General features: G+C 28.6%; 2 protein-coding genes across 2 annotated transcripts; one reads left to right on the top strand and one right to left on the bottom strand.

Annotated features, from left to right (window-relative positions):
* Positions 1-339: 339 nt before the first annotated feature.
* Positions 340-14018, top strand: LOC140671313 (uncharacterized). Its single transcript, XM_072902571.1, has 13 exons — positions 340-796; positions 1912-2164; positions 2311-2414; positions 2679-3005; positions 3579-3851; positions 3949-3996; positions 8699-8980; positions 10117-10369; positions 10480-10580; positions 11115-11444; positions 11903-12178; positions 13113-13225; positions 13863-14018. The coding sequence occupies exons 1-12, from the start codon at positions 605-607 to the stop codon at positions 13173-13175; spliced, it is 2502 nt and encodes an 833-aa protein (XP_072758672.1). The 5' UTR covers positions 340-604; the 3' UTR covers positions 13176-13225; positions 13863-14018.
* A 1168-nt stretch (positions 14019-15186) lies between these two features.
* On the bottom strand, positions 15187-17088 carry LOC140671370 (glutathione S-transferase 1-1-like). The gene is made up of 5 exons (XM_072902618.1): positions 16791-17088; positions 16557-16615; positions 16348-16486; positions 16109-16276; positions 15187-15552 (listed from the first exon to the last, which is right to left on the bottom strand). The coding sequence occupies exons 1-5, from the start codon at positions 16929-16931 to the stop codon at positions 15226-15228; spliced, it is 834 nt and encodes a 277-aa protein (XP_072758719.1). The 5' UTR covers positions 16932-17088; the 3' UTR covers positions 15187-15225.
* Positions 17089-21458: the final 4370 nt, after the last annotated feature.

Below are 21458 nucleotides of genomic sequence, written 5' to 3'. Positions count from 1 at the left end.
GTTGACTTAAAAGAATTTAAATTACGCAAGTACTGTTCCGTTGCACGAAATGTTAATAATATATGATACGTGTCAGAACTGAATAACATACGGAGACGGAATGTAACTTAGCGACGACGATCTTTGACTGACATTTTTTCGCAACCTTTACCAACGCAGCGTAGCATTTCTTTATTCCTTTCTTTCTTTCGTAATCTCCACTCTTCTATGCAAATCTTTTTTTAGAATCTTGTGAATATAACAGCTGTAGAAAAAAAGATTAAAGAATGCACGTCTTTATATCGATGCGTTTTTTTATTATTCAGATATATAATTCAAACATACACATATCTTTACATTATTACATTACATATTCTTTTCCGCGAGGAGGGCGAAGGGCGTGTGGTCTGTAATAACGCAATCCTCCTAATGATACTTTCTCCTATATAGCGTGATAGGCGAACAAGATTATAGAGGAGGAGAAATAACTAGATCAAAGATCGTGCAATTGCCGTGGCACTTATACCGTTATTACGTATCTCTATATCTATTATTGCAACGTGTGATACCACGAATCTCGTTAATACAGGATAAACGTGAAAGTGACGGTTGGTAAACGATAACGATGAGAAAGCCGGATAAATATCTGTCGATACGAATGACGAGAATTTTAATGAAAACTATCGGCTTCTGGCCTGCCGAGTCAAAAAAGGAAAGATTACTTTTGAACGGAATTTTGGTCTATACATTATTCGCGGTTGCTTTAGCTTTATGGATAGAATCAACCGAATTGTACTTGGGTACAGGCGACTTTTTAGTGAGTACCAAAACTCTTGTTAAATCCAAATGTAAATTCTTTTATCGCGACGGATAAAATCGAAAAAAATCAGGAAATCGAGATAAAGTAATCGTATTTTTTAATAACAAGTTTAATATACACTACACAAGAAATTAAAGGGCCATTTTCTTCCATATAAAGGCTAATTTTCAATTAGTTGCAACTTGCTTAAAAATAATCGGAATAAGATCGATAAAAAAGTGTTTTAAAGCTTCAAGTTTTAGAATCTTTAAATGAATTGCAACTTTTTTCTATTTGTATTTAATAAGAAAATTACATTGTAAGAAAGCGAAATTTGTTCGAGAATACCGTTAAAAAAATATTTTAAAGAAAAATTAACACTTTAAATTACTTCTAATACTTTTTTTTTTAATTATTATTTATTTTTCAAGCGTAATTGTTAAAAATCAAGTAAAAATTGCACCTTTATGTTTTTTTACTTAAATTAATGAAAGTTAACGAAAAAACGCTAAAATTTTCGTAAACTCTACAACATTTACAAAAAAAAAACATTCCAGTTACTCGTACAAAAGGCCGAAATTTTTTTTATACATTTCAAAAACTTAAATTTATTGTACGATCATTTTTTCACTAGTTATAAGCGTTCAAAGTCAATAGTTCAATTTTGCTTTCATAATGAATATCTCGGCGAAAAAAAATCAGAGAACATTTGTTAAAAAAAGAAATTAAAGCTAAAACTCTGCTCTTTAATAAAATTAATTCAATTAATAAAATCGTGCTAAGATTTTTTTAAATTTAATATTCTTCATTACAATGTAATTTTATAACAAATAGAAAGAATTAAAATTCATTTAAAAATTCTAAAACTAGAAACTTGAAGCTTTGAAACGCTTTTTATTAATTTTGCTCCAATTATTTTTAAGAAAGTTGTAACTACTTGAAAATTGGCCTTTTTTAGATGGAAGAAAGCGGCCCTTTAATTTTTTTCCGTAGTATATTTAGTTAATTTTTAAATTTTATATACAAATTATTTTTATGCTCATTTTTATATTTTATCTTTTTTTTTTTTTTTTTTTTTTGTATTAGAAACTAGATATTAATAACAAAAATAAAAAACTATATCTATATATTAGGCTATCGCATACACTGCTTGCACTGCTACGCCAGTGGTTATAATTTTATTAAAAGTATGCTTTTTTCTTCGTCATCGGAAAGAAATGCTGAAAATGCTGAAATACACCGAAGACAACTTTTGGTACGTTCAGTACGATGCGTTTGGCACCAGGCTTATGGAAAAGATCGATAAAAGGGGACTAATATTATTGTTCACGTTTACGTTCTTCGTTCAAGGAGCCGTTTTCACGTATTTGCTGGCACCTATAATCGGTATTTTACATTTGCATCATCCGTTTGTAGAGAACAAAATAGTGCAGATCTCTCGTGTTCTCAATTATTCTTTTTTTTTTTTTTTGTAGCATTCATTACGCGAACGGATATCTTATTTATCTCCCATGTTACATTTTTTTTTATAGAAAATAGGGGGAAAAACGAAAGCGAGAGAATACTCATTTTTAATATCTGGGTCGGAATTCCGACAAACGTCTCGCCTAACTATGAAATACTTTTTTTTTTTGAGGTAACCCAGCGTATTTATGCACCTGCTTATTATATAGAGATATTAGAGTCTGAATTAATTTTCCAGCAAACATCTTATAATATTATTTATCACTCTAGATTCGAGCGTGCGTAATTTTTTAATTATATTTTGAAGAGAATTAACGGAAACCATAACGTTGCACATCCGACGTGTTAGCTATGTCACCTACTTGTATAATTTCAATTGTTCTTTGTTAAATATAGCGCAATCTCTTTTTCCCTAAATCTACATATGATTTTACAGACTGTAGCGCTAATTCACTCGGGCCTATGCTTCTGTTGCTTCGATAATCTCTTAGGTCTGCTAAACATGCACACCGCTGCTCAATTTAAAATGCTTCAGCATCGTTTGGAAACCATTATCCAGAAAGTCGAACGAGAAGGAACCGTAGAATTGGTCAGTCAGAAAAGAAAAAACCAAGTATACGAAGAAATTATAGATTGCGTCATGGTACATCACAAGTTAATCTGGTACAGTGAACAAATGGAACGTCTCTTCATGTATACTACCCTCTGTCAGCTCATGGTATCCGCCGTCTTGCTTTGCGTCTCGGGTTTGCAAATATTTTTGGTAAGTATATAAAATATGTGTGCTTATTGTGCGAGAGAGAGAGAGAGAGAGAGAGAGAGAGAGAGAGAGAGAGAGAGAGAGTGTTTGTGTAGAAAAAGAAGGAGCTGAGAAGAGAAAAAAAAATAGATAAAATATCAATCTTTATCTGTGTGCGATTCTGGCACAGTGAGTTGTGCGTCTGCTTTCTGTGCCTAAGATCTCGGGTTCAAATCCGACCAGAAATTTCAAATTTTTCTTCCATTTTATTTGATCGCCACCTCTCGGATGGAAATGGCAACCCACCGAAAAGTATCTTGCCACAAAAATTTCCTCTATCTAGGCCGTTTGGAACCGGCATTAAAACAGTAGATTCCATTGACTGTAGATAGACGTACTCTGCGGTTGATGTTAGAGGAATAAGCCAGATGGTTGTATAGGAAGGGGGTGGGTATAGGAGGGTTGTAAGAGGTTGATTTACACGGCAAACCCTTAGGGGAGTCCGGGAGAAACCAAATACAATACAATACAAATACAATATAAATCTCTATGTTACGTGGCTCGTTGATCTTTTTTGACGTATTTCTGTTGAAAAAGGGCCGAGGTACGGTCGTCAGACGAATGATATTTATCGCCCATGCAATCGCATGTTTCTTCCAACTGTTCCTGGTTACGTCGACGTCCAACGATTTGATAACCGAGAGTCGCGCGATAGGAGACGCGGCGTACAATGTCAATTGGCAAGTTTTATCCCACAAGGATAACAAAGGCGTCAGAAATGCTGTTCTGATGATCATGATGCGAGCAACGCATCCTTGCTCCATATCCGCCGGTGGGTTCTTCCCGGTATCCCTCGAAACGTTTACGACGGTAAGTCTGATATAAAAATTGTGCGATTATACAGATAAATATATGTAGCTGTAAATCACGCGTAAACATGCGATATCTAATCTAAGTTTTCTTTCAGGTGTTGAGCAGCGCAGTATCCTATTTTACTTTGCTTCGCAAATTTCTCGCGGAAGGGATAAAGAATTGAGAATATAGGAAATTTAAAACTATTTAGGCAATAAATTTTGAAGAAATGTTTAGAAATATTATATTTACAGTCACAGTATAAAAATATTTAAGTTTTGACCAGAAATACCTTATACTGTAGACTCGTGCATTATTTTAGATTTTATGTACAATAACATATGTTTATATAATATATAAAATGTACATATGTATTATATGTATATTATACAGTTGACCAAAAGGATTGTTTGAGTTTTCTGAAAAACGAAACATGGTATTTTTTCCAAAAGAAATATTGTAAATATTTTACAACTTTTGGTTTACAAAATAATCTTTATTTCTATTTTCCTAAATAGTGTTTAGACAAATGTTTGCCTAAGAAAATAGCGTTTGAATACAAATAAACAAATGGGAGCCATTTGACCAGCCAGATAGCATTTGCCTAATCGAAAGCTATTTTCCTAAAGTAATCATTTGCCCACGATATATATAAAAAAGCTTTCTTACGATCTAATCGATTAATCACGTAAATTTTATTTACAAATGTAACTGGTTTATCACTCTGTTTTGCATTGTAAGTGAACATCCAATTTGCGATGAGATTCGATGGCTCGATTGACGGCAAAGAGAAAAAGCTTAATGTCCACAGTGGGGAGATCAAAACTAATATATGCATCATCGATTGATCGCTTTAGCAAGACGCACTATGGTAGCTTGTCACCAGCACGTGGTAAGCTCGCGTCAATTTTCCTGCCTGTTAGCATAATGGGCTTCCATTTACGGCGAGATAGCTCCGTCATTCGAATGTACTTAGGATCGTAAGGCAAGGCGTCAAAAAAATTACGATTTGGCACATGAGGTAAGAAGTACCGATCAGTCAGTATTATAGGTTTTTATAAAAAAATTGGGCGATCTTTAATATACATTGAAGTACTGAAGGAACGGCTATACACTTGCACGCCGCATTCGGTTATGCTATTTGGATAATTAACTTCACCATTCTCATTTAAAATTATATTACGTAAAAGTAAAGTCAATGTTAACAAAGGTATACGACTCTTCTTTGACAAACGGAAATAAGAATTGTATTTTTTAATTTATTTTGATGTTGCAAAACGTGCAATTTATTTTATTCTGTATTTTACCATTTATTTCGGGATAGAAGGAATCTAGGGACAAGGTACGTTTATTTACAATTAGTTCTCTTAGCAGTTTTATCACTCAAAAAGTGTCATGCTCAACGTGTGTGGAATTGTGACTTTTGTGTTCTAACGTGATGCAATAATGAATTTATTTTATTTTATTGATAGAAATTTTTAAGGATGATTAGTACTTATTTTAAAAAATATAGGAATTTAATAAAATTTGCACAGATTGTTCTGATACATGTTCAGAGACTTATAAAAAAAACCTAGAGTTGATTCACTGAAGCAATCAAAAGTTATAAGGATTTTAATTTGCAATGAATTTCCCCTTCGATATTATTATAAATATAATTATTTTGTGCATCTAATTATAAGTAAAAGTATTAATATAATTATAAATATAATTATTTACATAAATAAGTATAAATATAATTATTTCTGTCCTTTTTAGCCCTTAAAATCATACGATTACAGATTTTCTATCTTATAAAAAACCTGTGATCGTGTTGATTTAAGAGCTAAAATAGATAGAAATAATAATAGGAATTTATTCAAAATTTGCAAAAGTATAGTTTAAATATAGAGGAAATATTTGATTACATAATTTTGGTCAAGTACTGACTGGTTCAAAAGATATTAAATATAATTTTCTCAATTTCGTCCTATTATCCGAGATGATATATTATTTATTGTGAAAACGTGGCAACATAGCATTCAGCTGAGCTTTCTTTTGACATTTTAAATGACCTATCTTTTCATCTGAAGAAGCCTCTATATACAAACGTGTAAGCGAGAAGCCGCTAGGTCTCATATGTCAATTTGCAATTTGATCAACTTATGAAAAATTACCATGTTGCCACATTTCTTTCTTCTCGGAGAAATGACAAATTATTAAATTTATCAAAGAAATAGTTGAAAATCTTCTATATTTTGTCATTATTCACTATTATAATTTTTATTCTGACATTTTAAATTAAAGAAAGTTACTCTGTACGAGTAACTTCTTTTATTTTTATAATTCAAATTTTGTGCTGTAATGTTGAAATCGAGGTACCGTCAATGATAAAAGTTTCTCATTATAATTTAAGAAACACGAAAATTCTCCGAAAAAAAGTAACAGAAGTTCGAAAATACATTTCTACACTTTAGCTATGAATAAATAATAAGATTTTATGCAATCTTTATAATAATCATATATTAAGATATATGAGAAAAGTATATATTCGTCAATTTCGACTACTTTTTGTTCCAATTGTAGGTGCTAAACATCTTTAAAGTATTACTTACGCGACAAAAATAGGTATTCGATTTTTGAAAGGATATGATCATCGAAAATGACTATGACTTGAATTTTCGCATCTTTCTTCAGTATATATATATTAGCTTTCGTTTCCGTCTACGCCATATTGACGAACACTATCTCTTAAACGTTCTCGTAAAGCGATACTGATGTACAATGTCGAAAGAGATATTTTGTAAATAGAAAATCAATGAAGGAACAAAACGGAGAAGAGTCTATCAATTCTGTTTATTCAAATTTGCGATTCAAATTTTCATATCACTTATCGTACTAAAAATTCATTTATACAATAAAACGATACACAAAATGTTATATAAAATACAGTCTTATTTAATTACAAATTATCTAAGCAGATGTTAATAACAACTAATTTTTGGATCAGATTCTACATTACTAATTTTTTTATGTTAGCAATTGTAAGGAAAGCATTCCATTTGGTTATTGGTTGCAAATTATAAAAAAAGAATGTATTACATCTAATTAAAAAAATAATCTAAATTAAACTGAATTTCTCTTATTTTTTTGGAATATTTGTTTTTTTTTTACATAATAAAAATTACACTAAATAATCAAATATTGTTGGAAATTTTTTACGATTTAGATATGTGTGTATATAAATATCTAAAGAGTCTTAATTTAAATTAACATTAGAACTTTATAAACGTACAATATGCGCGGGATATTTATTATATTTTGTATTATATGTTTATATATATATATGTATTATTAAGTCTAGTTTTCATTTTTTTCAAAATCAACTAAATTAAAATTACACACACTTAATATGTAAATTGTCAAATGCGTCGTTCATAATAATTTTTCTATACTTTTGATCGTACTCTATTGATTTCTAAAGAGTTTCTTATTTATTAACAGAGTTAATTATTTCTTATACATTTATATGATTCTCAGTGAAAGATATACTTTTGGGTCTTTGCTCGAAATGTCATATGAAAAATGGCGATAATTGTGGCTTTAATTAGTTTTAGTGCTAAAATGTTAATAATTTCTTTATGTCTCGTGTACAACTCAGCATTCTTATCAATGACCCAGCTACGTCTCGAGATTTACAATAGATATATCTTTATACGGACGTATGAAAAATAAATTTCGAACGGACGTTTAGTCCATTATAATTTTTATAATTTTTTGAAATAATTTTCCTTCCATCATATTCTACTAATTTTTAAAGAGTTTTATTTATTAACAATGTTAATTACTTATCACACATTTATATGATTGCCCGGTAAGAGGTCTTTCCAAAATGTCATCCAAAAAATGAGGATAATTATTAATTTAATTTAATAACCAATCAGCATCATGGAAAAGGATAATAATGTAAACATGCCGTTTTTAAAGAGGGATTATTTAGTCAGTAACGTTTTTCACGGCAATAACTAACTCAAGCATTCATTGAAATGTCTACACATTTGTCATTTGTACCTATATCTGTATAATTTGTGAAATAGTAAAAACCTAAATTATATGATTTAAATTGTGACTAATTTTTATGATCAAATTATCTATTATAAAGTTATAAGGTTTTTCATAAAACCTATTATAAAGTCATATATTTAAAAATTATTAATATTAAACAACAAATTATTATAGAGCATTAAACAAAAAGGAATAAAATAAAATAAATCTTTAGAAAAAGATATATTTTTAATAACAATATATATATATATATATATATATATATATATAAGGATTTATATAAAATTTAAAATATACTTTTTTAAATATAATAAAAAGAACAAACTAAAAGAAAGAGAAATTCAAAATATTTTATATATACCTACGCAAACGAAAAAGGTATAATTATATTTTTTGTAAATAATTGACAAAACTAAAGATTTTTGCAAGATTCCTTTAGTTAATAAAATTCAGATTTTCTTTCAATGACCTTCCTACAGCCTATCTATTTCACGATATATAGTTAGACACAAAGCTAAGCACACATACACACCCACAATTATTTATCAGACAATAACTAATCACTAAATCTGATTAAAAAAAGAGTTTAATTACCTGTGCTATTTTTACACAATACAGTTGCAAATAGACATTGAGTTTACGATAGAGCTCGTAGTCTGGTTACTAAAGCGGAAAGCGAAGAAAGCAAACTATGCAGTGTCATGCAGCGAAGATGGAATACATATATGCATTATTGATTGATCGTCTTAACAATAGCGACGCGTATGATTGTAGCCTATTACTAGTATGAGATAAGTGCGCACCAATTTTCTGTCTGTTAGAATAATAGACTTCCACTTGCACCAAGATGTAGTTCGGCTATTCGAATCTACTTAGGGCCACGGTGGCGTAAGAAAATCACGAGTTTCGGCATGACAGGAAGTAAGGAGTACCGATCGGTGAGTATTACCCGGGTGTTCATGAAAATGGTAGGTCTCTGGTACGTCAAGACACCGCGGGAACAACTGTTCCTGCGCGTCGCGTTTAGCTATGCCGTTTGGGCGATTGTCTTTGCCATTATCGTCGAGGGCGTCGATCTGTATCACTGCATAGGCGACTTTTACGTAAGTGACGTTTCTCTCGCACATGACGTTTTTCGCACAGTTTTTCCTAGACAAGTGGTAGAAGCAAAAATTGTATCGTTTCATTTAGTTTTATTTTTATTTTTATATAGGGTAAAGTAGCCTAATCCCAGGTAGCACATGTTCGTTTTATAAACGTTTTCTAAACGTATCCAATATTTTTTAACCGTCAAGCACCAATAAGAAACGTTTCCACAAAAACATTTTTAAAATCATGCTTTAAGAAACGTATTTTTTACGTTTCTATAAATAGAACAAAAATTAATTTTTTATACAAAATTTTATATATACATATTATTAAGACTGTACTTATTAAGAGGATCCCCAGATAGCACAGAAAACTAAAAAATGTCTAAAAGAAGTCTTCTAAAAGTCATAATTACTTTAAGTCGACGAAAAGATATCTTTTTGATTATCTTTTCGACAAGACAAAAAAGATGTATTTTATAATATACGTGTTCTTTTGTTTGCCGCTACGTGGCGTGTTCAGACTTAACTCGTATTCAAGTTTTCATAACATGTATATAAAGCCTAAAAGAACAGGTACTAAAAGTATAATTTAAATTATGTCTTTTTTGTCAGTTTATCTTCTGATGTAATCTCGACAAGAGATTCAGAACATGGTGAAAATTAAATTGATTTCATCCATATTTGTATTATTTTATTGAATCTGCGGATAAACAAATTTTTCACAAATAGAGGAAAAAAATCGTATTTTGACAGTTTCTTAAACGTTTTTTTTGTTAGAAAATGACGTTTCCCTTAACGTTTTTTATTTAAGTGGACATTTTAACCAATCAGAAACGTTTTCAAAAGCCTGTTCTAAAACGTTTCGCAGAAACATTTGTGAAACATTTGTGAAACGAATATGTGCTAATAATTGTATTTCTTGATATTTATTTTAAATCTTTTACCACGTATATTTAATCGATTTCGCTTCCTTTCCGCACAATCTGCATAAACTGTTTCCTTACTCTTGCTAGAATTTATTTTCACAAGTTGTTCAATTATCTTGTCCTTAACATTTATTCGTTTACACACATACGCATCATGTAGTATTTATGTGAAATAACATACGTTTACTTATAATCAATTTTTCACGATTTTATTACTCGTAGGCTGTTACATCCAATTTGTGCGCAACGTTGCTGTTAATAATGATACTAGTAAAGTTGGGTAGCTTCATGTTCTATCGCGATATGATAATGGATTTGATCAATTTCGCTGAAAAGAACTTTTGGAATGTCACTTACAATGAAATTGGTACCAAAATTATGAAAGGGTACGACAGATTAGGGATGATTATGGTCTACACTTTTACATTGATTGTTTTCATTGCGACATTCAATTACATCTTCGCACCTATTTTCGGTATAATTACGGTTATTGCTTGTGCCGCATTGACATACGTTATCTTTCAAATTTTTTACGTAAAACGATGCTGTACAGCAAAGGAGATTTCTTTTACTTTTTATAAATAGAAGATCAAGGGACGAACGAAACAGAGAAGATTTTACCATTTAAATTGTGGATCAATTTTCCATATCACTCACCATATTACGAGGTTACTTATGTTATACAGGTAATAGTGGATAAAAAATAATTTTTTAAATTTAATGTATATAATATTTATATATTGTATTTATTAAACATTTCACAAAACGTTACTTTAAAATTGAATCGAGTCCTTCAAATTTGCAATTATCTCTCTTTAAATATCTTTTAAATTTAAAATTTAATTTAACTTATTTTCTTCTTTGACATATTAATTTTTACAATAATAATTCTCTTAAGTAATTCAAATATTTATACTTTTTTTATTTGCTTATTTATAATAAAATCAAGTTTAAAATTCATTGATACGTGTGCATTTGACTGAGGAGAATCGAATGTGTACACACAACACACACACACAAATGTATAGTGTATTATACATAATTTATAATTAATTATATTAATTTAATTTTATTAGCACTGTGAATATAATGAATATATGTATATAAATATTAATTAAACACACATTCAACCATGTTAAATTTCGCTAGTTTATTTACATTACTAGCTTTTTTCAATCATACTAAAATCTAAATTTCATTATCATCTTGTCATCTTGTAGTCACTTTCGACGATGCATTCGGGTTTATGTACTTGCTGCTTTGACAATTTCGTGAGTACGTTTAATCTCCATACGGCTGCGCAATTCAAAATTTTGGCCCATAAAGTGGAAATGGTCGTTGAAGATTGCATCAATAACGTGATCGGCCAGAAGCACGTGTCTGAAACGGACATGGCGATGTTAACATTTAGAAATTTACAAGATTGTGTGCAGAAGCATATCATGCTCATACATTACGTGCATAACATGCAACGTGTGTTCGCTATTATACTTCTCGGACAATTGCTGCTATCCAGTATAGTTATTTGCGTTGGTGGATTCCAGTTTCTCGTAAGCCTTTGAATTTTAATTTTTGCTTTGTTTTATATCTCGTTGTATTTTTTTACCGATTAATTTTATTATATTTTACTTTACTGCAACGCATTTTTGTGAAATTACTGTATTTTATATTAAAATTTAATGTTTTCTCAATTCTCACTGATTTGTTTACAACTGTTATAATTTATAAGTCTAACAGTCTCACAGTTATTAATATGTGTCTAAAAAGATAAACATATTTAAAAATTTTTTAAAAATATTGTATAACCATAATAAAGGGAAAAAATTGAATATCTTGAAAATTTATGAAAATCAACATATATTTTTGGTATATATTTATTTTTAATAATTCAAATTAATCGCTGCATTTTATCACAGTTGCTAGAAATGAAAGTAAAATAGTGTAAAGGATTTTCTTTTACTAAGAGTGTTTTTCCTCCTAAAATTTTTTGCAAAACATTTTTTTGCAGGCGACGGAGATAGCTATTAGAAAGTGTATTTTTGCCTTCCATTTTATGGGCGCTCTTACCCAGTTACTTATTTATACATGGACGTGTAATGACATAATCGTGCAAAGCACAGCTGTCTCCGATGCCGCTTATAACTCCAAGTGGTATCTCTTACCAAATAATGGTCCAGGAAAAGCAGTAAAAAGTGGATTAATTATAATCATGATCAGAGCACGTCGACCATGTACATTAACTGCTGGGAGATTCGGGGTTATGTCTTTGGACACTTTTACCGGGGTAAGTGTGATTTGATAAATTTTTTTCTTTCCCGACAAAAAAATTTATTTATTGTAAATTGTAAGTAGCGCCGCGCTATCTTTTTGATGCAATCTTAAACAAATCACACTTATTTTTGTCTCATTGTAAAATAATCAATAAAAAAGCAGGATAGTATCCATAGTAGCAACAGTCTGAGCACTTACCTCATTTAAATTTGTTAAATTTATAACTCGCAACAAGTAGAAAATAAGTTTCTGAAATAGGCAATTAATTATCCAAGAAAATAAAAGCATGTTTCATTTTTAATAATTATATTATAGAGAGAACATATCGTTTTTTCCTTTTCTTCAATTAATAAATTAATTTACATCTCGAGATTTATGTATCACGGATCAAAACAAGATTAATGTAAATTAATACTTTCAACTTTATTAAGATAGGTGAAAATTATTATCGACGGAATGGTCGCTATTATAAATAATTTTTATTGTAAACGATGAACTTTTTTTATTTTTATATAAATAATAATCTAAATTATAAAGCAAAATTTCTTTTTATAGCTTTATATCAATAAATTAGATTTTTATAAAACAATTAGTTTTTTCCAATATTCTAATCATTCTAAACTATTTCATAATAATTAATTTAAGTAATTTTAGATGCCAACAAGTTGGAAACAAAAAAATAAAAATTTTTTGATTGTCAATTATTTGGCTAAAAATTAAATTCTCATATTCTCACTTTGATATTTTGCATTAGTTTTAAAAACTGAACAATTATTATGTATTTAGATATCTAATTTTCCTACGAAAGTCAATACATAAAAAGATATATTTAATATCCGTTATATCTTATTTTATTTTGCTATTTCAATTTTTACTTATGAATAATATAATTTATGCGATAATATGATATAAGAGTAATTATTAATTTATATATATATATGCAACAGATACTAAGCACTGCAATGTCATACTTTACACTGTTACGACAAATGAGCGAAGGAGATATATAAACTTAAAGTATAATTATAGAAGAGATTCCTAGCATCAAATCACCGACAAGGTACTGTTAAACCATGCTAGCCATGGATAAATTTTTATCACAATCAAGTGGGCTTGATGGGCCCCAAAATAACAAATACGAATATTTTATCACAAAGCATTCGAAAATCGATCGTTCTACGTATATCGAATTTTATTTGAATTCATTCCTTTCTTTAAAATAAAAAAAAATAATTTAATGGTAATAAAGAACTTGCATTATATTATATTGCTTTATATTGTATTTATTGTATAAAATACAAATATTTGCAAATTTTCAGACAAATGTTTAAAATAAATAATTTAAAAATTCAAAAAAGTTTGTTTAAAATATATATAAACTTTTGTAAAAAAATTGTGCATATAAAAACTCATACATATGTATATCGATAATCTATATATATCACGCATATATTGTGTATAATATATTAGATATCGGTAATTTAAATATTTCATAAATATTTTAATCATAATGTTAAAAATTATTTTATATACAAATATACATTTTATATAACAATATATATATATTTATATACAAATATAAATTGAAATGATTCTAAATAGTCTATTAAATATTCTTAAAATTTTTGCAAAATTTATAATATTTAATATGTATTATATTATTCAATAATGTAATGTAAATCATTATTATATTTCAGGTGTTGCAACATCATTTACAAGTTACTTATACGTGTAAAAAATCTGCAAACTAATATTTTTTTAGAAGATGCAGAATGTTTTAGATAAATATACCAGATGAGATATATGCCATGCAAATATTACTTGTTACAAACACAGAGGCCAAAGACAAATTAAATGCAAATACAATCAATTTATATTTTATAAATTACTTACCGCCGCATATTGTTGCTCTGTACATTGTCCAAATCTCCTTTTCCTCTTTTGCTCATTCTGCCGTTTCTTCGTAGCACTCATATTTACTCACAAAAAACATGATTAATTATGATTAATCGTATATGCAACGATCGTGAGACACTTTACACTCCCGGTCGCGAAAAAATCATAGAAGATATTTATATACTATGATTTTTATAATACTTTGATTGTTTTATAATTTCTAAAAGAACGTTAACTTATAGTGGCTTTTTCAAATAGGGCTGTTTTTAACAATACCTCGTTTGGTGATTAATTAAAAAAAATTAATCCAGATGCACTTGGTTTATATGTATAATGTAGATGCCTAATTAAATAATACAGATATATATGTGTATTTGTGTCGGTAAGTTAGCAATTTTTATTGATGTTGTAGGAGGAAAAAATACCTTTGTGACATTTTTTTCCATTTTAAACTCGCACAAATTATATATTTTTTAAAGTAATTTTCAATATAATTACAAGTTACAATATATTGTAGACTAAACAATATTTTAAAATTATATTTAAAAATTGAGCATTAATAATGAGATAAACTTATGTAAATAATAAGTAAAAAATTAACGTAGAATATACGTAAACAATTAGATAAAGCAACAAATTATCTCATAAAAATAGATTTGAAATTATTTATACAGAGTCTTGTGATCTTCAATGGGTCACTGTTCGACGTATGATATAAGAGGTAAAATACCATACATTGAATGGGAACTGAAAAGTGTGCAAGAACCATCAGTCGGCAACTATGTCTTCCATCTAAATTTTCAATAAAAATCCGAAAAAAAACAAAATAAATATCATTTTTACATTTACTCGTTAATATGATATCAACTTATCATCATTATAATAATAATTTAATTTATAGTTTAGTTCATCCTGTGCTTACAGATATCATTTTCTTTTTATTTGCTTTTCTTTGTGTTATTTTTTATTCATAAAGTATATATACCTATATCTATAGAAAATAAAGAGATCTGCAAAAAAGTTTAGATAAAGTTTTTTTATAATAACTTACTTTTTTCTACAATTGTTGTATAATTAAAATTTAAATTGATAGCATTAAAGAATTATGTAACATTTTATTCACTATGCCTTGCATTCACAATTAAAAATAATATATTTGATATATTATTCATTTTCTTCTTCTCCCTCTTCTTTCTCTTCTTCTTTTTCTTCATCTTTTTTTTCTTCGTCTCCGTTTTCTTCGTCTTCTTTTTCTTCATCTGCTTTTTCTTCTTCTTCTTCTTTTTCTTCGTCTTCTTTTTCTTCTTCTTCTTCTTTTTCTTCATCTTCTTTCTCTTCCTCTTCTTTTTCTTCATTACATAAATCTTCTACAAATTTTTTGAACATTTCGCATGGCTCGCTATTAATCTTCTCGTATCCGGGTGCAAATGTTTGTACTTTTTCCAACCAATTAGAAACATTTTCATAATCTTCCAAGTTGAATCCCAAAGCCTAGCATAATAAGTTTGTTGATAAGTCTGAAGATTGATCTTAAAGATAAATCTTAAGTAGAATTGTAATAATAATTATCAAATTATCAATTGTAGATTCCAAGGTCAATAAAATTATTGAAGGAGATACAATATATAAAACAATATAGGGTGTCCCATTTTAATTTCTCCAGTGAAATATCTCGAAAAATATGGAAAAAATGTTTCAGACAAAAGTTGCATAAGTTTCTAGGGGGACATAAGATGGTGCCATTAGTTTGACTTTGAAGAGTTATTTAAAGGTCACGTAAAGGTCGCCTCAATTTTTTGGTCAAAAGGTCAGACCAATGGTATCCTCGAAACCATACAACTTTTGCCGGAAATATTTTTCTCTCCCAGACTTGGTTTTCGAGATATTCGACTGGAGGAATTAAAATGGGACACCCTGGATATAATTTGTAAAAAATATGAAAGAACAATGTGTTACGTGAAAAGATTAATACAACAGCTTATCGTGTTATAATTTACTCTAGAAATAGTTGATTGTTAACTTTGCATAACATCCAACGAAATACCACCTCTGCTGTAGTAACAGATGCGACCAAGGAAAAATCAGCGATCGTCAAATTATGCCCAGTCACGTAATCATGGCCTTCGAGGAACTTGTCTAGGATTCGAAAGGCCTCCGTCATTTTCTCATATTGTGTAAGGTCGTACGTATCAGTCTCCTTTCTTACCACGGGCATCTGTGACAGAACTTGTCGTGAGATTGCAGTCGTTCTATATATTTAAAAATAATTATATGTATATTACGTACGTAATAACCAAACACGCTGGCGAAAAGCCCAAGATCAAAGTATAATCGTTGATCGATTAGAGCACGTGCCCCTAGATTGCGCGGATATAATGTATCATTTTCGCCGTACTGATCAACCAAATAAGATATAATAGCTCGACTAAAACATCATACTTTAATCAACAAAAGAGAAAAACATGTGTTGATGTCATTCGAGTGTTTGTACAAACCTTTCTGATATCTTGAGGTCATCATCGATTAGAAAAGGAATTGTTCTTTGTGGATTTATCTAGAAAAAAAAGAGACTTGTGCGTTCCATATATTAACTAATTTACATATTGTTTTTTAATGTTTTTTAAATTTAGATTAAAATAATATTTCGTATACAATATTATTTATATCTATTATTTATTTATATTTTATCTATTGTTTCCGTTAATTTATAGAAATGCCAATTTTTATACCTGCTCATATTCCGGTGTCAAAGTTTCACCAGCCATCGGATTCAATATTATCAGTTCCATTTCGAGGCCAATCGCTTCTGCTGTGAGCAATACGGCTCGACACGGTGGACTCGGAGGAAAATAATACAGTTGTATAGACATAGCTGGCCTATTCAATTTGTTTTATAGGTATACAAGTTTTTTTTACTTATGTTAGTAAGATAGGCTTACAAGTCACACACTTTGTTATCAATTTCAAATTGTTTCATGAGTAAAATATTTCGCGAAAACGAATGCACGTGCGATTCCGGATTCGTGCAAAGACTGAACTGAAAGGTTGCAAGCTTCTTATAAATCAATATACACATGTTTCAGTATTGTAGACGTAAGTGATGCCTGACCTTTATACTAGAAATAGATGGATAGATAGCTCTTTATTTTTTTATATCTAAAAGTTATAAAGTACAATTTAAGTAAGCATTTGAGAAAAAATATATATCTATGTAATTTTTTAAGAATGCTAAGAATAACTTTTACGCAATGACATTAATATAATATATAGCATTATACATATATTTTATATATTACATTTGATGCATAAATCGAAGGTGGAAAAAGGGAAGATTTTTTTGTAGTTCAAAGTTTTTTTGATTACATTTTGTGTATTTCGGTGATTATCAAATACGACCATCATAAATGAAAATTTTCATGCTATTACTTAAATTATTACTTAAATTACTTTATATTACTCAAATAAAAGTTTAAGTTTACTCCCCAAGACGCTTAATGAAAAACTTGTACAAGCAATGATCTCTCTCTATATATTTCCAATTTTTACATATAAATGAATTCTTGCACATAAATATATATTTCTATAAAAATTATCAATAAAATATACAAGTAGTAAATTAGGATTATAATGAACATAGTGGAAAGAAATGCAATCTTTACCGAATTCATTATATTAATTCTTAACTGATGCTTGATACAACTTTCGAGACTGAGCGTACTTATACATAACATATAATTCTGCAGTGCTTGATAACGTAGAATTTACTGTTAACAGGATTTTCAAGTGAGGAGAGAGGAAGATTTTGGTTTGATCACTTGTCGTAAAGACTTTTTGTTCATAACAAAGCCACGCCGCAAGTTTGGTCAAGATTCTCAAAGGTAGGACCCCTCAAACTATGCTAAAAGTTTTCCATTGTTAAGTGACCAACACAGAGATGTAAGAATTTATAACTTTTACCTTTGTAAAAGATATATATTATATATATATATATATATATATATATATATATATATATATAATATATATAATTTATAATGCACTACGTAAAAAAATTATAAGGCAACTTTCTTCTATATAAAAAAAGACCAATTTGCAACTTCCTTAAAAATAATCGGAATAAGATCAATAAAAAAGCTTTTCAAAACTTGAAGTTTCTAATTTTAGAATCTTTAAGGATGTTTAGCACCTACAATCGGAGCAAAAAGTTATCGAAATTGACAAATATATACTTTTCTCGAATATCTTAATATATGATTAGTATAAAGATTGCATAAAATCTTATTCTTTATTCATAGCTAGAGTATAGAAATGTATTTTGGAACTTCTGTTGCTATTTTTTCGGAAAATTTTCGTGTTTCTTAAATTATAATGAGAAACTTTTATCATTGACGGTACTTCGATTTCAACATTACAGCATAAAATTTGAATTATAAAAATAAAAGAATTTACTCGTACAGAGTAATTTAAAATGTCAGAATAAAAATTATAATAGTGAATAATGACAAAATATAGAAGATTTTCAACTATTTCTTTGATAAATTTAATAATTTGTCATTTCTCCGAGAAGAAAGAAATGTGGCAACATGGTAATTTTTCATAAGTTGATCAAATTGTAAATTGACATATGAGGCCTAGTCACTTCTCGCTTACACGTTTGTATATAGAGACTTCTTCAGATGAAAAGGTTATTTAAAATGTCAAAATAAGGCTCAGCTGAATGCTATGTTGCCACGTTTTCACAATAAATAATATGTCATTTCGGATAATAGGACGAAATTGAGAAAATTATATTCAATATCTTTTGAACTAGTCAGTACTTGACCAAAATTATGTGATTAAATATTTCCTCTATATTTGAACTATTCTTTTGCAAATTTTGAATAAATTCCTATTATTATTTCTATCTGTTTTAGCTCTTAAATCAACACGATCACAGGTTTTTTATAAGATAAAAAATCTGTAATCGTATCAATTTAAGGGCTAAAAAGGACAGAAATATTTATACTTATTTATATAAATAATTATATTTATAATTATATTAATACTTTTACTTATAATTAGATGCACAAAATAATTATATTTATAATAATATCGACGGGTAAATTAATTGCAAATTAAAATCCTTATAACTTTTGATTGCTTCAGTGAATCAACTCTAGGTTTTTTATAAGTCTCTGAACATGTATCAAAACAATCTGTGCAAATTTTATTAAATTTCTATATTTTTAAAAATAGGTACTAAACATTCTTAAGTGAATTTCAATTCTTTCTATTCGTTACAAAATTACATTGTAAGAAAGCGACGTCCGTCGATTGAACAAATTTTTTCACACGTTTGTCCAAGAATACCGAATTAAAAAAATTCTAACACGATTTTTATTAATTGGGTGTTAAAGAACAGAGTTTTAGCTTTAATTTCTTTTTCTAACAAATGTTCTATAATCTTTTCGCCGAGATATTCATTATTAAAGCAAAATCGAGCTATTGACTTTAAACGCTGTTATAACTAGTGAAAAAGTAAACGTACAATAATCATTAATTTAAGTTCTTGAAATGTACAGAAAAAAAAATTTAACACTTTGGCCTTTTGTACGAGTCACTGGAATGCTTTTTACTTGTACATAAATGTTGTAAAGTTCATGAAAATTTTAGCGTTTTTTTCGTTAACTTTCATTGAGTTAAATAAAAGAAAAGATAAAAGTGCAACTTTTACTTGATTTTTAAGTAACAATTACGCTTAAAAAATGAATAATGATCGAAAAAAACGATAAAAGCATTTTAAAGTGTTAACTTTTCTCTTTAAACTGCTTTTTTAATAATTATTGTAAAATCATTTTTTCACTAGTTATAAGCGTTCAAAGTTAATAGCTCGATTTGGCTTTAATAATGAATATCTTGGCGAAAAGAAATCACAGAACATTTCAAAAAAAGAAATTAAAGCTAAAACTCTGCTTTTACATACCAATAATGAAATCGTGCTAGGATTTTATTTTTATTTTGCTATTCTTAAACAAACTTTTGAAAAATTTGTTTAATCGACGGACGTCACTTTCAGACAATGTAATTTTGTAACAAATAGAAAGAATTGAAATCGATTTAAAGATTCTAAAACTAGAAACTTGAAGTTTTAAAACGTTTTTTTATTGATTTTATTTCGATTATTTTGAAGAAAGTTGCAACTACTTGAAAATTGGTCTTTTTTTATATGGAAGAAATGCCCCTTTAATCTTTTTTATTTATTATTTACTTATTGTTTACTTATTGAGAATTACATATATTTTGCAGTCGTGCTATTATGAAGTATCTGGCCAATCAATACGACAAAGATGATTCTCTTTATCCAAAAGATTCAAACAAACGAGTTTTAATTGATCAGAGGCTAGATTTCGACTTAGGAACTCTGTATCTCCGTTTGGCGATGCTTACGCAAGTTATCTTTAGATCGTACAATTGATAAATCATATAAAATTATTAAAATCAATGTATACGCAAAGATTATTGCACGTTAATTTTTTAAGGAAGTTGCAAATTGGTCTTGAAAATTGGTCTTTTTTATATGAAAGAAAGTGGCCCTTTAATTTTTTGTGTAGTGCATACAATAATATTTTTTCACATCATATGTGTGTTATATACAGGGTATCCCATTTTAATTCCTCCAGTGAAATATCTCGAAAAATATGGAAAATTCGAAAAAATGTTTCAGACAAAAGTTGTATAGTTTCTAGGGAGACATAAGATGGTGCCATTAGTTTGACCTTGAAGAGTCACATGAAGGTCACGTGAAGATCATTTTGAATTTCTTAAAAGGAACACCCTATATATTTTTCCATATTCTTGTAGCTTATCTCGAGAGCTTTCCAAAACACTATGATAAAATGTTTTTTCATTAAACACTTTTCGAGTTATAAGGCTTCAAAGTTGCAATATTTTGACATAAAATACAAGATATCTCGTAAAATATTCATTTTTCGATTATCTTATCCTAATATTTTTATGCACAGAATAACGAGACAAATCAATTAACGTAATTAAAACAAATAATTATATTAAAGTAAAAATGTGTAACTGCTAGTTGCAAATTCAGATTTTTTCTTAAAGATAACTATGTGTTTTCTTTACACCAATTGATTTGTCTCATTATTCTGTGCATAAAAGTATTAGGGTAAGATAATCGAGCAATGAATATTTTACGAGATATCTTGTATTTTATGTCAAAATATTGCAACTTTGAAGCCTTATAACTCGAAAAGTGTTTAATGAAAAAACATTTTATCATAATGTTTTGGAAAGCTCTCAAAGTTAGCTACAAGAATATGTAACAAAAACTAGGGTGCCATTTAAAAAAATTGAGGTGACCTTCACGTGACCTTCAATTAACTCTTCAAGGTCAGATCAAT

The sequence above is a fragment of the Anoplolepis gracilipes genome, chromosome 11 (genome assembly GCF_047496725.1).
Source record: "Anoplolepis gracilipes chromosome 11, ASM4749672v1, whole genome shotgun sequence".
In the NCBI taxonomy this organism is placed as follows: domain Eukaryota; kingdom Metazoa; phylum Arthropoda; class Insecta; order Hymenoptera; family Formicidae; genus Anoplolepis; species Anoplolepis gracilipes.
This window is presented reverse-complemented; position numbering and strand designations above follow the sequence as displayed.

Excerpts from the sequence above, each read along its gene's own strand:
- LOC140671313 (XM_072902571.1), top strand. The coding sequence starts at position 605 with ATGAGAAAGCCGGATAAATATCTGTCGATACGAATGACGAGAATTTTA. Across the intron at positions 3,852-3,948 it reads CCCTCGAAACGTTTACGACG|GTGTTGAGCAGCGCAGTATC; the intron begins GTAAGTCTGATA and ends GTTTTCTTTCAG. Across the intron at positions 11,445-11,902 it reads TTGGTGGATTCCAGTTTCTC|GCGACGGAGATAGCTATTAG; the intron begins GTAAGCCTTTGA and ends ATTTTTTTGCAG.
- LOC140671370 (XM_072902618.1), bottom strand. The coding sequence starts at position 16,931 with ATGTCTATACAACTGTATTATTTTCCTCCGAGTCCACCGTGTCGAGCC. Across the intron at positions 16,616-16,790 it reads TGACACCGGAATATGAGCAG|ATAAATCCACAAAGAACAAT; the intron begins GTATAAAAATTG and ends TTTTTTTTCTAG. Across the intron at positions 16,277-16,347 it reads CCAGCGTGTTTGGTTATTAC|ATGCCCGTGGTAAGAAAGGA; the intron begins GTACGTAATATA and ends GTTCTGTCACAG.